The sequence below is a fragment of the Amblyomma americanum genome, chromosome 1 (genome assembly GCF_052857255.1).
Source record: "Amblyomma americanum isolate KBUSLIRL-KWMA chromosome 1, ASM5285725v1, whole genome shotgun sequence".
NCBI classification, from domain to species: domain Eukaryota; kingdom Metazoa; phylum Arthropoda; class Arachnida; order Ixodida; family Ixodidae; genus Amblyomma; species Amblyomma americanum.
Window position 1 is genome coordinate 537,643,955 of NC_135497.1, and position 16,995 is coordinate 537,660,949.

Here is a 16,995-nt window from a genome sequence, read left to right on the forward strand (position 1 = left end):
TATTTTAATATGCAGAGTGTTCAGAATTTAGTTTTACAGACTTCTAAAAATATACATGCACTCAGTGCTTAGTGGTGCGTGCGTGTACTGTGTGATGTCCGTGCACGTTAAAGAACCCGAGGTGGTAGAAATTTCCAGATCCTTCCACTACGGTGTCGCTCATAGCCCGAGTCGCTTTGGAACGTCAAGCCCCATGACGCATAAACCATAAGGTTCAAATAAAAGAAAAATGTTACCGCTAGTAAAACTAACCATACAAAACAAAGAACAAACTTTTAACTTCACAAAAAAACATGGCTGATTGCAAGCGTACATGATGCCAAATAAACATGAGAGGCAGTACTCACGCTTTCTTGGTTCCAGGTTATAGCAGCGAGTACGGTCGATGCTTAATCACTGCGCTGTAAGGGTCATATATATATATAACTTCAGACGCATATCTTATCGCTTCTGACAGCTGGGTGATTCCATGAGAGATCAATCTGCCTAAATATTTCGTTTTTAATTTTCTCAATTATTTTACTTATTATGCGCACATTATTCAGTAGGCCAACTGTGAACTTTGTTTTGTGAAAATGCTAATATTTGAGGAGAAAAAAATTATAAACGATATCAAGGCAGAGACAGCATTTTCACGCAGAGCTGAATTTCACTAATTTGTCATGCCGTAAGTATCTAGATATGAAAGCATGATGTGTATAATATTTGTGCTAAATGCGCAGGTGAGAAGGAATACGTGGGCTTATTCCCGCCATTTTGAGGAAGTTGTTGCTTGCTGGAAAAAATTTCGAAAACGACACAAGTCTCAACGACGTTATTTTCATTTTTTTCCTCACAAATATATAACACGTATATTTCAAATTGCACAGTTAATAACTATTGAGGTGCTAAAAAAGTACACCAGCTTTCATTGCTACATAAAATTGGGAAGTGCAAGAAGTATTGCCGTAAATCTGGCATTTTTGAATACAGTAGTGTTTTTCAAAAATCAAAGGAAAAACGCCTCATCACTAGTTTTTCTTAAAACTCATGAAACAAGCCTCTAGAAGAAGGAAGAAAAGTGAATGAAAGAATGTGTTGCATTATTTTGTTCACAACAATCTTATCCAAGCTCAAAATTGTAGTTTTCTGAGCATCACCCAGAGCGCCTACATGAGGGGGCGGAAGCAGCAAACGCTCTTCGCTGCTCTAAATTTTCCCCATATCCCAAGACAGACCTTTTCCATCAAGAGAGAGCGTACCTAATACTTTTTGTGGAATGACACTGATCTGTAACATAAACAGAATTCAGTAGCACCGCTATCGCGGAGTGCAGGTAAACAAAAGTTCTCAATGTAATTTTCTGACTGCACAGTGCACCTATAAGGTTGTCTTTCATTAAAAAAAGCCAACTAAATAGTAGAAATGAACGTGGAAGTAAACAGCATCATTTCAAAGTCAATGTTTTTTTTTTAAAAAACATCCCAATATGGGCTTGCCAGAGGTGCTTTACAAATCCACATTCTGTACCATATAGCTTTTAGCATAGGCATTTTGGAGGCTCTGTGATAAGCAAAAGCTCAAAGAAAATTGTACATAAGTTGAGCGAATGCCTACTGCAGCATAGCTATCGCCAATCAAGGATATACCAGCATAACCAATCCAAATAAATTAACAGCGGCTAAAAAAGAAACCAAAATGTATTTTTAAGTCAAGCGCGAATTAGAAAAAAAAATTAGCCACAATATGCCTGCAGTGAAATGACAAAGAGAGGGCCTGGGGACACACACAGCTTCATAGGTGCACTGTGCAGCAATAGAATTACATACAAAACTTTTTTTAGATGCATTCCTATGGGCCGCACTCCAAGTTGTTACCTGCACCCGGCCATAACGGCACTACCGAATCCTTCTTACATCACAGATCAGTGTCTGTCCTCAAAAAAGTATTAGTTATGCTCTCTCCTGATGAAAAAGGTCTCAGTGTTGGGATCTGGAGAAAATTTAGAGCAGCGGAGGGCGTGTTTGCAGCTTCCGTCCCCTTATTTAGGCGCTCCTGCTGACGCTAAAAAATTACAAGTTTGAGCTAGGATAACATTGTTGAAAACAAAATAATGCAACATGTTCTTTCATACATTTCTTTCACCTCCTTCTCGAGAGTTGTTTCCAGAGTTTTAAGAAAAATTGAAGATGCGGTTTTTTGTAGAAAACATTTATGAAAAACACTACTATGTTCAGAAATGCCAAATTTAGGGCAATATTTCTTTCACTTCTCTATATTAAATAACAATGAAAGTCGGTAAACCCTTTTAGCACCTCAATGTTTATCTATTGTACAAATTTGAAGGAAACGTGCTTAATATTTGCGCCGAAAAAAATTCTTGAAAATAGTCTCGTTTTGAGACGTCTCGTTTTCGATTTCTTTCCAGCAAACAACTTCCTCAAAAATGTGGAAATATGCCTCACATATTCCTTCTCACCTGTACATTTAGGCCGAGAAATATATCCATCATGGCTTTCACATCTAGATCTTACGTCATAACAAATTTGCGAAATTGAGCTGTGCTTGAAAACGCTGCCTCTGCCACGGCGTCGTTTATAATTTTTTTCTTCTGAAATATTAGCACTTTCACAAAACGAAATTCACTGTTGGCCTGCTGAATCAAGAAAACTTAAAATATGAAATATTTAGGCAGTTTGATCTTGCGTGGAATCACCCAGCTTCGTCCTGATAACTGCGGGAAAGATGGGACGAGAAATATTCATCATTTTTGCTCACAGCGCAACAAGAACGGGGCACGAGAGGAAAGACAAACACAAACCAGCGCTGACTATTCACTGGTTTTCTATTGAAGAACAAAAGGCGTACATATATACATTACCCGAGAGGGAATTGAGTTATCTGACCTCCCACGTGCCTTCCAGATAACTTTTATTTATTTATTTCAGTATACTGCAAGCCAGAGTTGGCCCAAGCAGGAGGGGCATACAACTAAAAAAAATTTCTAAAAGAGCACCAGCTACAAAACCGCGAGTCAGTAAACAGGACACAAAACCAGAGTCATCAAACAAGATACTGGGAGCCATACAATAAGTTCTTGAGCTCCTTCTCAAAATTCCTAGACTTACATAGACCCGAAGGAAGGCCATTCCACTCCGCGACAGTGTTCGGAAAAAAACTGTTCTTAAACCCACTAGTTCGCGCGAAAATTGGTGCTAATGACTGCTCATGTACATGACGTGTTCTCCTAGTGCTCGCCAGCTTCACACAATCAGGAAGATCTGCCTTCAGATTTCCAGACATGTAATTATGAAGCAGTACTAGACGGGTAACTTTTCTTCTTATTGCCAAGAACTGTAAATTACTCTTTCGAATTAATGCAGTTGGAGAGTCTATCCTTCTATATTTCCCATAAATAAAACGAACTGCTTTTCGCTGAACACGCTCCAGTTGAGCAATGTCTTTCTTGTTATGCGGGTCCCACACTGCTGCCGCATATTCAAGTCGGGACCTAACACAAGCCTTGTATGCAGTGATTCTGGTGCTCACGGGAGAGTTTCTGAGTTTTCTTTTAATAAACCATAATTTCTTTACTGCTGATGAGCAGATGTCAGCGATATGAGTGGACCAAGTAAGTTTGTTCGTGAGGGTTACTCCGAGGTACTTATAGCTTTCTACTTCTAAAATGGGATGATTGTGAAGTATATAACTGTAAAATCTGGGCACTTTTTTCCTTGTGATTCTTAATAGTACGGTTTTGTTTGGGTTAATATCCATGCCCCAGCGCTCACACCAGTCCGCAATTGCTAATACAGTTTTTTGAAGTGACAAGTGGTCAGAATCACCTACTACCTCTTTAAAAACTATACAATCATCGGCAAACAGCCTCACCTCTACATCCTTTTCAACAATATCCACTAGGTCATTTACATAGATTAAAAATAACAGGGGTCCCAAGACACTGCCTTGAGGAACCCCTGAAGTCACATGCAGCATGTCAGAACAAGAGTCCTGGTTTGCTACAAATTGCTGCCTATCTGTATGATAGGCATGCACCCACTGAATTATAAAAGAGGGAAGTCCAATCGATTCAAGTTTAAACAATAATTTTCCGCGAGGCACCTTGTCAAATGCATTACTAAAGTCAAAAAATAAGACGTCTGTTTGTCCGGAAGCATCCAGCACTCTTGAAAATTCATGCACTACAGAAAAAAGTTGGGTAACAGTAGAAATACCTCTCCTAAAACCATGTTGGTAAGCTGTTAAAATATTACGGTCCTCTAAAAATTTTACAATATAACAAAAAATAGCATGCTCTAACAACTTACAGCAATTATTCGTCAAAGAAACAGGGCGATAATTGGTAACTAGTTGGCAGTCACCTTTCTTAAGAATAGGGACAACTCGAACCTTACGCCAATCAGACGGTATAACACCTGTTGTCAAAGACAAGTTAAACATATCAGTTAAGTATTGAGATAATTGTTCCGCGTAGCGTTTAAGAAATGAATTCGGAACACCATCGGGTCCGGAAGATTTTTTTGTGTTAAGTTTAAGTAACATTGCTAAAACTCCTTCGCGACTAATTATTAGTTCGTTACTACAAACAGAAGAATAATCATTACTACAAACACACTGAGGTTTAAAATCATCTAGCTTCGTGAAAACCCTCTGGAAGTAATTGTTAAAATGCGTTGCAATCTCATTAGCGTCTCTTATAGTCACCTCGTCAATTTTTATCTTCGTAATTTCGTGCCTGGAAGGATTCAAATGGCGCCAGAACTTTGATGGGTCCGACCTCATGAACTCTTCAAGCCTGTTTTTGAAAAAGCTATTTCTGGCTTCTCTTACTTAGTCTGCCATCTTGCTTTTTAATGACCCAAACAGTAGAGTTCCTGTCCTGTGCTGTTTCCTAAGTCTTTTAAGTTTCCGTTTAACATGAATTATCTCTCTATTAATCCAAGGATTTTCACTGCGTTTAACGACTTTCTTGAGCGGAACAAATTTGTCAATACAAAACTTAACTGCATTGCAGAATTGTGTCCAACAACCCTCAACATCACTGGTAACAGAGCTAAGGTGACATTCCAAATAATCAAGAATCGCGACATCATCAGCTCTGCTAAAATCTCTGAAGCTGATCACTTTAACGGTTTTATCGGTCTTATCACCAGTGATTTTCCCGCAAAAGCATATTAATTTGTGGTCGGAGATGAGTGGGCGCGGAGAGGACGCACGGCGGCGGACGTTCACTGTGTGTCTTTTCTTTGTGGCGCAGGCTTTGCTGCTTTCGGGCAATGCATCAGCGTGGCTTCACATCACACCTACCACACCCTGGTCAGGCTTCAGCGGGACGCAAGCTGGGAATCATTCCCTTATCAGTGACGACACAGTGACAGTTCATAATCAAAGCTGGAACACGTCATCAGGATGGCAGACGTCATCAGGATCGACGCCTATAAAGACTGCAACGACAGCTAACATCGTCAGTGGGCGCGGAGAGGACGCACGGCGGCGGACGTTCACCATGCGTCTTTTCTTTGTGGCGCAGGCTTTGCTGCTTTCGGGCAATGCATCAGCGTGGCTTCACATCACACCTACCACACCCTGGTCAGGCTTCAGCGGGACGCAAGCTGGGAATCATTCCCTTATCAGTGACGACACAGTGACAGTTCATAATCAAAGCTGGAACACGTCATCAGGATGGCAGACGTCATCAGGATCGACGCCTATAAAGACTGCAACGACAGCTAACATCGTCAGTGGGCGCGGAGAGGACGCACGGCGGCGGACGTTCACCATGCGTCTTTTCTTTGTGGCGCAGGCTTTGCTGCTTTCGGGCAATGCATCAGCGTGGCTTCACATCACACCTACCACACCCTGGTCAGGCTTCAGCTGGACGCAAGCTGGGAATCATTCCCTTATCAGTGACGACACAGTGACAGTTCATAATCAAAGCTGGAACACGTCATCAGGATGGCAGACGTCATCAGGATCGACGCCTATAAAGACTGCAACGACAGCTAACATCGTCAGTGGGCGCGGAGAGGACGCACGGCGGCGGACGTTCACCATGCGTCTTTTCTTTGTGGCGCAGGCTTTGCTGCTTTCGGGCAATGCATCAGCGTGGCTTCACATCACACCTACCACACCTTGGTCAGGCTTCAGCGGGACGCAAGCTGGGAATCATTCCCTTATCAGTGACGACACAGTGACAGTTCATAATCAAAGCTGGAACACGTCATCAGGACGGCAGACGTCATCAGGATCGACGCCTATAAAGACTGCAACGACAGCTAACATCGTTTCATGGGCGCGGAGAGGACGCACGGCGGCGAACGTTCACCATGCGTCTTTTCTTTGTGGCACAGGTTAGTTATTGCTCCTCCTTTCGTAGCGACGATAGATTTCTTGTAGTCCTCCCGTGCCCACGCATGTGTTTGAATATTGCCTACAACTGTTTCTGCTCCTGTATGCTGGTGTTGTGCGGGGATATCGAGGTTAACCCTGGTCCCCCACTGGAGGAAACTTATCTCAGAATTATTGATGGACAACAGGCCATTAGGGCTGACATTGCAGACATCAAAGCATGCCTTAAACTCACTGAAGAAATCGTGTCTGGTTTTGGTAGGCGTCTGATTAACCTTGAAGTAAGCATCAATGAGTTGAGATCAAATGGGGCGGGGACGGAGCAACTAAACGCTTTCACAGCTAATGTTAAGGATGTCCTGAGGAACCAGCATGAAATATTTCCCAAATTTGAAGACCGTGATCGGAAATCTAACCTTGTGGTCTTTGGGATTTCAGAGCTCGAAAATGAATCTGAACTTGAATTGCGTAATGCAATAGTCAACGATGTTATCAAGCATAGATTGGGAGTGACCTGTTCTTCTATTGCAAAAATTCAAAGACTAGGAAAGGGTTCGTTGGTAAGGCCGGTTATTTTAACTTTTCACAACTATGCAGAGAAACAAGAAGTTTTGCGAAATGCCAGGAAGCTGAAAGGAACTGGAATAAGTTTGCAGAATGATTACACCGCTGACACGCAGCGCATACGCAAGCAGCTGTGGGAAAGTGCTAGAGCAGATAAGGCAGCCGGAAAAAAGGTGTTACTGAAACACGATAAGCTTCGAATTGATGACAAAGTTTACACGTGGGATGAAAAGACAGGCTCTCGCCGTTTGGTTCCTGATTTGTGCAGTGCGCTTTCCCAAAGCTAGCAACGAAAGTCACACCAGCTCCGTATGATTTCTCTGAATGCTAGAAGTATAGTTAATAAGGTGAACGAACTTGAACACATGTTATTGCAGTATGATCCGCACATCTGCGTGCTAACTGAAACCTGGTTGCACGATATGATTAGAGATGATGAGATTATACCACCAGGATATAAAATGCAAAGAAGAGATAGGGCTTCCCGTGGTGGGGGAGTAGCGATCATTCTAAAAAACAGTATCGATGTCTTTGAAATCGACCAGTTAGAAGACCATGAAAGTTGGTGTTTGAAGGTTTCTATTTGGGGGAACACGTTTGTTCTTTGTGCAGTTTATCGTGCGCCGGACTCGGATGATTTGTTTTTGAGCAGGCTATACGATTATTTGCTGAAATTTTGTGGTAAGAATATAATTATTACCGGTGACTTTAATTTGCCGTCTGTTAACTGGAATGACTTGAACTTTGGCCTCTCTTCGTCTAATGATTTCATTTTAGATATGATGTTCTCGCTCAATCTTGAACAGATTGTGAATGACTGTACACGGGGATCAGCGATCTTGGACTTGTTGTTTGTGAGCGAGTCGTTCAGTAATGGCACTGTTCACGTAGAGCGTGGCATCTCCGACCACAAATTCTTGATGTCTTTTATTGTCTGTATATATACGCATTTCATGGTTTGGTTTATGGGGGGTTAACGTCCCAAAGCGACTCAGGATGAGAGACGCCGTAGTGAAGGCCTCCGGGAATTTCGACCAACTGGGGTTCTTTAACGTCCACTGACATCGCACAGTATACGGGCCTCTAGAATTTCGCCTCCACCGAAATTCGACCGCCACGGCCGGGATCGAACCCGCGTCTTTCGGGCCAATAGCCGAGCGCCATAACCACTCAGCCACCGAGGCGGCTTGTTTGTGTTCGTCTTTAGCCTCGTGTTCTGTTCTTGTTGCGCTGTGAGCAAAAATGGTGAATACTAACCAACTCCCCCAAATTTCCGCCTTGCTGAACGGGACAAGAAAGACGGAGGCGCTCGTGTTGTCTATCTTAAGCGCTGTTTTCAAGACGAACTCACGTCAACAAGCCCGACTTTATACGCTTGTGCATGCAGTGCTTGATGACTTACATGTATCGACGCAAAGTCAAGATGGAAGCAACTCTCCACTCTTCTCGCGTGCTCGATCCGCCCTCGCTGGTGGCCTCACGAAGTCGCACACGCCAAGTCGTTGCAACACAAATCCGTCTTCGTAGCAAGCATCCTGAACTGAACACGTTCGCCACAGAGGGAACAGTGGAAAAAGCCACGATAGGACTCGAAGCAGCTACAGGCAGCAGACAAACGTCCGTGCAAACGCCGAATTTCGCCTGACATGAAGGAAAATTGTGTCCAACACCCTAACGTACTGCGGCTACCGCGGGCATGCAGGCCATGCCGCCGGCAATGATTGCCTTCGGCTTTGGCTTCCAGTGCCGCCAAAATCCAGCTTCTTCGGTCACGTGACGAGAAAATTTTTTATTTTCTTCCTTTCTTTTCTAGCAGTGCCCGCGGCTGTCTGCGCGCACACGCCGAAAGAAAAGGAGAGAAGTAAACGTTGTTAGGACCGGCATGCCGGGTTCTTTTCAAAGCTATGTCGGCTCGTCGGCGCTCCCTCCCCGCAGTCTTTGCACAGGGGCAGAAAGGAACGGCGCCAAATATGCCTACTTTTTTGTGTGTGTGTGTCTGTGTGTGTGTGATTTAGTAAATTCCGCCAGCAACTGAGCACAGGCCCTTGGCTGCCTTCGCGTCAGATGTGATGACATTTTTTTGCCGCGACGGCTAGCTTTTTTAAATTGTCCCTAATTCGAGTCGTCTATATTAACGGGGGTGGTATAAACGAGTCACGACTTGCTTTCTTCGCATGTTTCGGCTGATTTGTATTTTTCAGGTAAACGCAGCGTTACCCAAACCAGGTGGCTGGCTAAACCATACTTACGTGTTTCGAAGAGACTCAAGCAGCTCCGGTCTTTTTTTTTTTTTGGGGGGGGGGGTGTTAAGGGTCAGTGTGCGTGTGCTGTGTGTGTACCTGCAAAAGAAAAAAACACTTGCTTGCAAGCCCCCTTAAAACCCAAATACTGGCCCCGAGGTTGCTCCGAAAGAAAAGGTTGGACTTCCATTGCGCAACACCCACGGGGCAAGAATAGGGAGTCCGCGTTTGTTTTGCGACACAGGCGGTGGCATAGTCCCGAGAGAATTTTCAGCCCGAGGCGCACGCGGCTAAGCATGTGGATGCGTCTCAAGCAGAGCTGTCAAATGGGTCCGAGCACTAAACGCCATAGAGAGAAAAAGTAGGCGAAATGTAGCCAAATGTGAAAATGACATGTATCACGAAAATAGCACAAAAGAATTTTTTTTAATGAGCACACCAAAATAATGACGAACAGTAGGACTCCCATAACTGGTTCCTAGAGCTTCTAGCGCCCATTCTGTATTTCCGTTTTCTTCTGAAAATCGCAGTCTCTATAATTCTCTTCATCTCGGTGCTCAAAGCGGGCCATTTCGGTCCTAGCGCTTCGTCGCTGCGATGGGCTTGCCTTCTCTATTAATTATTCACTCTTCCTCCGTCTCCTATCTTTTCTTCAAACTGCCTCTGTGCAACGGTGAACTGCTTATGTTGTTTTTGAACAATTGAGCGATGCTTGTGGCTCGGTACTACTTCTAGGAAAGAGCCGGCTTGATGTCATATGAGGAATTACAGTGAAAGAAAATTTCAGCGACAATTTATTCTTATTGCAAGACGCATGCATACTCCCCCCGCCCTCGAAACACATATGTACAGAACATACAGTCGAGGAAAAAAGTCTGGAGACCACGTGTTCCTGAAACGAAGCCAATACTTTATTATTAGCCAGCGGCTGGAGACCGCACTTATTTATTTGTGGAGATGAAAGAACAAAATTTTGACATTCACCTCCACAAGTGTAGTCTCCAGCCGCCGGCTAATGGCAGAGCTATTGGCTTCGTTTGAGGAACATGTGGTCTTCAGACTTTTGTCCCCGACTGAACATCCACAAAAAGAACATGGACCAGAAAACGAGAAACACAGGTAAAACGCAATTACAACAACTGCAGTTCAATTGCAGAGCCATAGGCGGCCCGAGGTTCTAAAGCAAATAACGCAACGCTTATATGCACTGATCATGTGGGCGAGTGAAACTGCGTGGAAGCAAGCTAGCTTCTAAGTCCTTTCTAACTAGCTCCAGTCTAACTTAAGTTAGTTTTTCAGTTTATTTCGCATATTAGCCTGCCGTGAGTTTGAATAATTTAACATGGCTTACGCTATCTGCCGCCGTTCTTTGTTTTGTGACAAAAGTAGCAAATAGATTTATTTGGTGTAGTTGCGATCGTTTCAGTACATGAAGTTCGGTTCGATATCCGAATTATATTATATATATGTGATTTGATGAAAAGTTGTCTAAGGTATACTTCGGGAATTTACTGGCGCCGCAAAGCCACGATCGGACTTGGCTTTTAACGCTCCACCACGAGCAAACTACCAATCTGCGCTATTAACAACTTCAACTTTGCACCATTAAACTACGATGTTCACAGCGTGATCCGGCCAATAAAGATAGCAGCGTCAAGGAAATGGCCTAAATATTGCCATTTTCGGACAGTATACTATGAGCTGCGTAATAAAAATACGTGTACAAAAGTGCTCGTCATTTTTTAGTACCCTGAAATATATCATTTAAAATACTACTACGTGACGGTATGGCTAATCGTTGCTAAAAAAAGGTTTCCGATTTATTTTTATGTGAAACTAGTTATCGCCCAGGATATTGCAGAGGGCGCCTGGAAGCTGGTTGTGTGTGCCGAAGTTGGGAGAGGTACTGTTGCGTTAAAATTGATTCCATGTTATTTGATGGCTTGTGCTTCAGCTGGAAGAATGCATGTGGGGATTCGAAAACTGGTGTTTAGAACGCTGTTTTAAATACAAAGACAACAGCCCGAAATTTTACGCAGTTAAAAAACGCATCCGCGGGCTTGCACGTAATAACACTGTCATTACTGGAAACGGTCCGTGCGTGTTTGAACGTGATATAATGGTGCCTAGGGAGCCCGTCTCGATTCCGACTGCCTTGCTTCAGAAGATTGCACCAATATTACGCGTGACGAACCACAAAGCGTTCTCAGAGTGAAGGTTTGACGCAGCTGAGCTAAAAAAAATGCGTGGCTGTTCTAACCAGCTGCATGCCATTGTGCAAAACCTGAAAGTATGGATAGCGGATACTGTATGTCTGGTAAAGGTGTCCTGATTGCCGCGTTATTTAAAACACTCAAATGGACATCTTTGTTTTCCACATTTTAATTTGATGTCTTTTCGTTAACGTTGAAGTTTTTGATCGATGTGTGGCAAGATTTGTTTCCAGGCCTGGACATATCCTTAGAGTGCCTGTCAGTGCTCTCCAGCTCCCTCATTCATATTCTCCTAGCGATTTCATGCCTGTGATCCGGACCTGCGGTCGTGCAACTATTTTGCGATTCCCGGCCAGTTGATAATAACTTTTATTCTCATCTAGTTTTGCTCCGAACCTTCTGTGCTCAGTACTTATACTGGCGTTACACCATGGCCCATTCTTCCCTAGGCCCTGAGTTATGTCCTCAGCACATCGGAGGCTACTCAATGTCACGATTGAACTCCTGCTCTTATCCGAATCCATCGCTCTGAAGGCATCTCGCAAACTCGATGGAAAGCAACGAAAAAACATTGCCTCGCGTCGATCTACTTTTAATTCGTGTTCACCACTTTTATGAAAATAAAGCAGTTTCTGCAACGAGGTCCAGCTCTGTTGAACTCTCGTGATGTAGTTCCTTGTAAAGTGGTTTCCACTGACATCAGCTTGAACGAGATTATGAAAAGGAAAAAAATATGCTTCAATATTAGTAGAAATAATCGTTACAAGACTAAAAGTGTTAACAAGACGGAACGCAGTCAATTACACGAGACAAAAGTGCCTCATTTTGTTTTTCTAAGAAGCCGTGACGTCACGGGAGTCATTTTTGGTCGTACAGGCTACCTTCCCCTGCGTACTAGGAAAAAGGTTGGCGGTAAGCAGATTGCGGAAAACGTATTGCCTTTCACCGCCGTAATCTAGCCCGAGAGGTGGCGGCCGCTAGGACGTTGGTGAAAACTGTATTGTGATGAATAATAGGGATGTAGGAACTAGGAACTGGAAGCTAATGAAACATGCAGCGAGACACAGGACAAAGCCACTAAGCAGGTACCAACTCGTCTGTTACCCCCCGGAGAGGAGTACAGTGTGAAAAGATCAGAGCTGCATTCCAAGGGGATTCCAAGTCAGCATGTCAGCAATAGGAGCGGTGTTTTTCAGAGGCAAGGAAGGGTGCACTTCTCATTCATGATTTTTTGCTCTTCTAAAGCCATTCTTTCTCTTTTCCTTCTTGCTATACATGTTTCCACGTACCGCCATATTGCTGGCTGGACTGCTTTTTGTACCTGGCGCTAAAATTCATCGCGCCTGCGCTTTAACTTCCGGCGCTCTAACTTCTTCCATTCACCCCTCTGCACCTGTAGCCCGAACAATGAACAATCCACACACCACAGAACGCGACGAAGGCATTTTCCTCTCACTGCCTAGCCTCTGCTGCAGAGAGCGCGCGACCATCCGGAGTTTTAATTCTCAAGAAGAATGTGAGTGTGTCGTTTGGGTTCGAGACCTTTTAGTTGGAAAACAAGCTTTCCGGAAATGATGACTTACTGGTATCCGCAAGTGGTCAGTTGACAACTTGCAGAATATATAGTAACACCCTCTGCAATATAGCACATATTTTTCAAACGAAAACCCTTGTTCACGTTTCCGCATTCTTGTTCGAAAAGGAAGAGGGAAGATGCTTTTTTATCTGTATGAGAGGGGAGTTGTTGAAAGGACAAAATGAGTAGCCAAACATTCCAGTGAATCCAAAATTTCCATTGACACTATAGGGCGACGAGTTCCGTTCCTGTACCAGCACTAGTATTTAGCTTATCCACAATAAATACTCGCTCTCTCTTATTTTGTGTGCAAAGCATGGCTACGAATGCGAGGAGCAGGTCGAAACAGGTACAACGGTGCAACAGAGTACCCTTCGGCCCTTTTCACATGTAAGCGAACCGCTCGCGAATCCCGCCGCCGCGGCGCATACACCCTCTCTCAAGTGGCGAAGCAAGCTCCAGCGGTTGGGGCGGCGAGGTTCGGGTAAGTTGGAAATTTTCGCGGCGGCGACGCGGCAGCACCGCATCTCAACCAATGACGGCTCGGCGTTGCCACGTGACCAGTAGAGGCATCGTGCAAGATAGCATGCGCATAGACCAGTGTTTGTGTTTGCACGCCACACGTAAAAAAATCTTGTTTAAAAAAGAAATTATGTAAAGTGGTGTTGAATGCTTAAAACGCAAGATTTATATTTATTCAAGTAAACTATGACAATACACGACAAAATTGTGCTGATATATTACGCTTTTTTGTGTTTGCAGGGCACCAAAACCGGTTGCAAGCGCATATGTTTTGCCAGCAACATTGGCTTTCGCAGCGGCTGCGCAACAGTTAAACTTCTAGTTCACTGTAGTTGTGCAGTGGCTGTAATTCTAGCCACTGTAGCGGTGGGAAACGCGCAGCGGCGATGAATGTGAACCGAAAGCTCGCGAAACGCTTCGCAGCGCCGCGCCGCTGTTCGCTCTATTCGCCGAATCGCTTGCATGTGAACCACCCTTTACACTTGATCTCGAAATTTGGTGGTAACCTGTGGGGCTTCAGGTTCACTGAGATTAACGGCCGTCAATCTCTCTCCTTTTATAAAAAGAATAAAATGGAAGGCGATTGACTCACGTTCCCTCTGTTGGCAGAGCAGGGAATTAAAAGGCTGTATTCCCGTGAAGAAGAATTTTCGGTTTCAAGTTTCAAAATTCCAGAAAAACTGACTTAAAAGAAGTTGCTTTCCGACAGACACCCTCGTTCACCGACTGGTTTTCACTTCCTGCTCTACCCAGAACCGGGGTAGTGTGAAGAGAGATGAGTCTGTCGCCCTCCATTGTAATCTTTTCAGAAATGGAGAGGGGTATTCACCTTAATCTGTGCAAACCTGAACTCCAGACGGTTCCCATCAGTTTTGGAAAACGGGAAAACGACGCCTCGAGGAGAGGCGGAACCGGTCTGGCCGGGCCGGCGGAGGCTGACGCGCTCGGAGCGAAATCGAAACACCCTCCAAGTTGCCGCTGGTGTGGTCGAGGTGCGCCGAACCCGCCGAACGCGTCGGCGGTCAAGCGCCGTTGGAGTCTAGAGGGTCTCGCTGTGGCCAACGTGACGTCGCCGTGCCGCGCGCGCACGTTACGTCGGAGTATAAACGCGGCCCGCGTACTACCACGAGGGTCCAATTTTACATCGCTGAGGGTGCTCACCGCTTAAGGACAACTTGCTTCAAGGACGCATTCATGCAACTGAACTCATCCGACATGCTTTACAAACAACGTTGGTCACGGCACCATCTTAAAGCTATAAGTAAAACAATGTGCTACCTCGTATTTGAAGAATGAAGAAATACAAAAACCTTGATTCATGCAAGTTTAAAAAACGAAGGTTGTGGAAATCAATCCTGACCTCACATATATGTATTTCTTCTGGCTGCCTCTTTGAGCATTGCACCATAAGAAAATATTCGTCATTGTCATTGTTTGCAGTTTTGTTGCTGGAGGGAAAATAACACCTAGAGTGGTAAGTTATGATCAGCAACTCTCGGAGGATAAAAAACAGCAAAGTTTCTATACAAAGCTTTTTCTTCTTATAAGACATCTTGCTCTAACTTCAACATAGAAAAAAGATGTCTTTTTGATCAACTAGAACGGCCGCGCTTCAAAGTTTGCTTCTTAAAAAAAAAACTGCGCTTTTCAGTAAAAAGAACCCGCTAGCATGGAGATACTGTGCAAGTGCAAAGCCGCAGTATTACTTTGGGCTTAGACATTTCAGTCACTAAACGCAAAGTGTCCTCTAGGAGAAATCCCAGGAAGCATTTTTCCGCCATATTTGGCATAAAAAACGAAACACAGTTCTCAACACTGACAAAAAGGGATAAAAAGGTGCAACTTTCACGAAACAGACTAAACGTCTCGCAGTAGGTATTTCAAGGGTGCAAAGTTATTCCATGTCTTCCGAGAAGGGGTAAAATTCGAAGTTACCCCTTTCTTACCCCTTTTTTACACCTCTTTTTTTAGAGTGTAGTTTTATGGCATACTCGGTTCTTACATACATGTCGGTAATGCGCTTTATCGACCAACGCTAGGTGGATAATGCGCCTTAGCTCTTCGTCGGGTACACGCACCATTGTGTGGCTCCGAAGAAGTGCAAGGAAACAGCGCAGGGATCACTTGTAAGCGTAATATTATCACTGTTATCAAAGTATATATGTTATATCTTTATGAACAAGAAATCTAACCAATAAAAAATTTTCCCCCTCACGGTAGTTCCGTACTACTGGCCACAAATGTGATAGCTCGAAAACTAAGGCACGGCAGCTTTCTTGGCTGGCTCCAAACACTTATCAAAACATAAAACACGGAAGTTTGACAGTCGGACAGTACATTACAATTCTTGTCGCTGCGCACCCGGCATGCGGCATTAATATCCGTGCGCCTTTCCCGAGCTGTTATCATTGCGTGTTGTAGATAGCTAACGCAGCAGACTGCCCGGCTAGACGCGGCAACAGACCGCATTGATGGCCGGAAGTGCATCCGCTCATCAAACAGCCTTAGCCGCGCTTATCTCGCACGCGAACTGCGTGCCAGCACTCCCTATCGGCTGCGCTGATTGTACAGAGCGGCAGGCTTTGCAGCGTTCACGCTCAAACTTTATGACCTACAGTCTGCATAAAATGTTTATGGCAGGCGTGTGCTCAGAAGCTAGATTATCATAGCGCTGCAAGTTGATCCGTTCACCTAGTATTGAAACCAGAGGATAGATCAGCGACATACCCTCAACCCTTCAGGCATTTAAGGCCGCTGGCTTGCGTGACGGCGTCAAATTTTTTTTAGCGTGCGCCCAATCCGCAAACCTTTACTAGCGACTGTACTAGGAATGTTCATGGTGACTCAGTGTGAGCCGTTGTGGTGGTGGTAGGGCCATCGATTCTGGCGCGATTCACAAATGTTACCAACACACACCAGAACTGCCATTCGAGCACTCGAGACGGGCGTTAAGCGTGTGAACGTCCCTAAGGACAGTAGGACAGTTCTTCCAAGCATCTTTGCATTTCCCGCTTCGCGCATCCCTGAACACTCTTGGGCTGCACAGAGACAACTGCTGCACACGGTTTCTGTACGTGTGCAGCGCTATCGACGTGATTGACTGGGACACGTTGTCGCGGTACCTCCTGAACCGGGTGAGCGCCGCCGCTGTCGGCGTAGTGGGCTCTGTGGCGCTGCTCCTACTGACCATGGTGGGCCCCCGCTGGCTGCCCGACCTCCGTCCACCAGCCGCCCGCTGCACTGCCTGCCTGGGAGTGATGCTTCTGCTCCAGGTACTGTGGAAGCAAAAGGCGGAACAGACACAGACGGACGGGCGGACAGACCGACAGTTTCCTTTTGTGTCGGGATAGTGACAACTGTCATCTAGACATTTTTTTCATGTATGCTCAATATCTTCGGATTAATTGCCAATTTTCTTCTTATCTATATGCTACTCTCTTAACCTTCTCCACAAATCCTCTAGACGTCTTTTGCCTCTCCTCTTTTTTAATTTAAGCATGTCCTGGCAGTTCCGACACCTCAGTTCTTCGCG

At 44.7% G+C, this 16,995-nt stretch overlaps 1 protein-coding gene across 2 annotated transcripts in view; it reads left to right on the plus strand.

The window, feature by feature from the left end:
* LOC144116285 (uncharacterized) overlaps window positions 1-16,995 on the plus strand; it is a 284,670-nt gene that overhangs the window by 10,917 nt on the left and 256,758 nt on the right. For both annotated transcript variants that reach the window (XM_077651022.1, XM_077651023.1), the window contains exon 3: window positions 16,546-16,735. In XM_077651022.1, coding sequence (XP_077507148.1) covers window positions 16,546-16,735 — 190 coding nt within the window. The remainder of the gene's footprint in view (window positions 1-16,545; window positions 16,736-16,995) is intronic.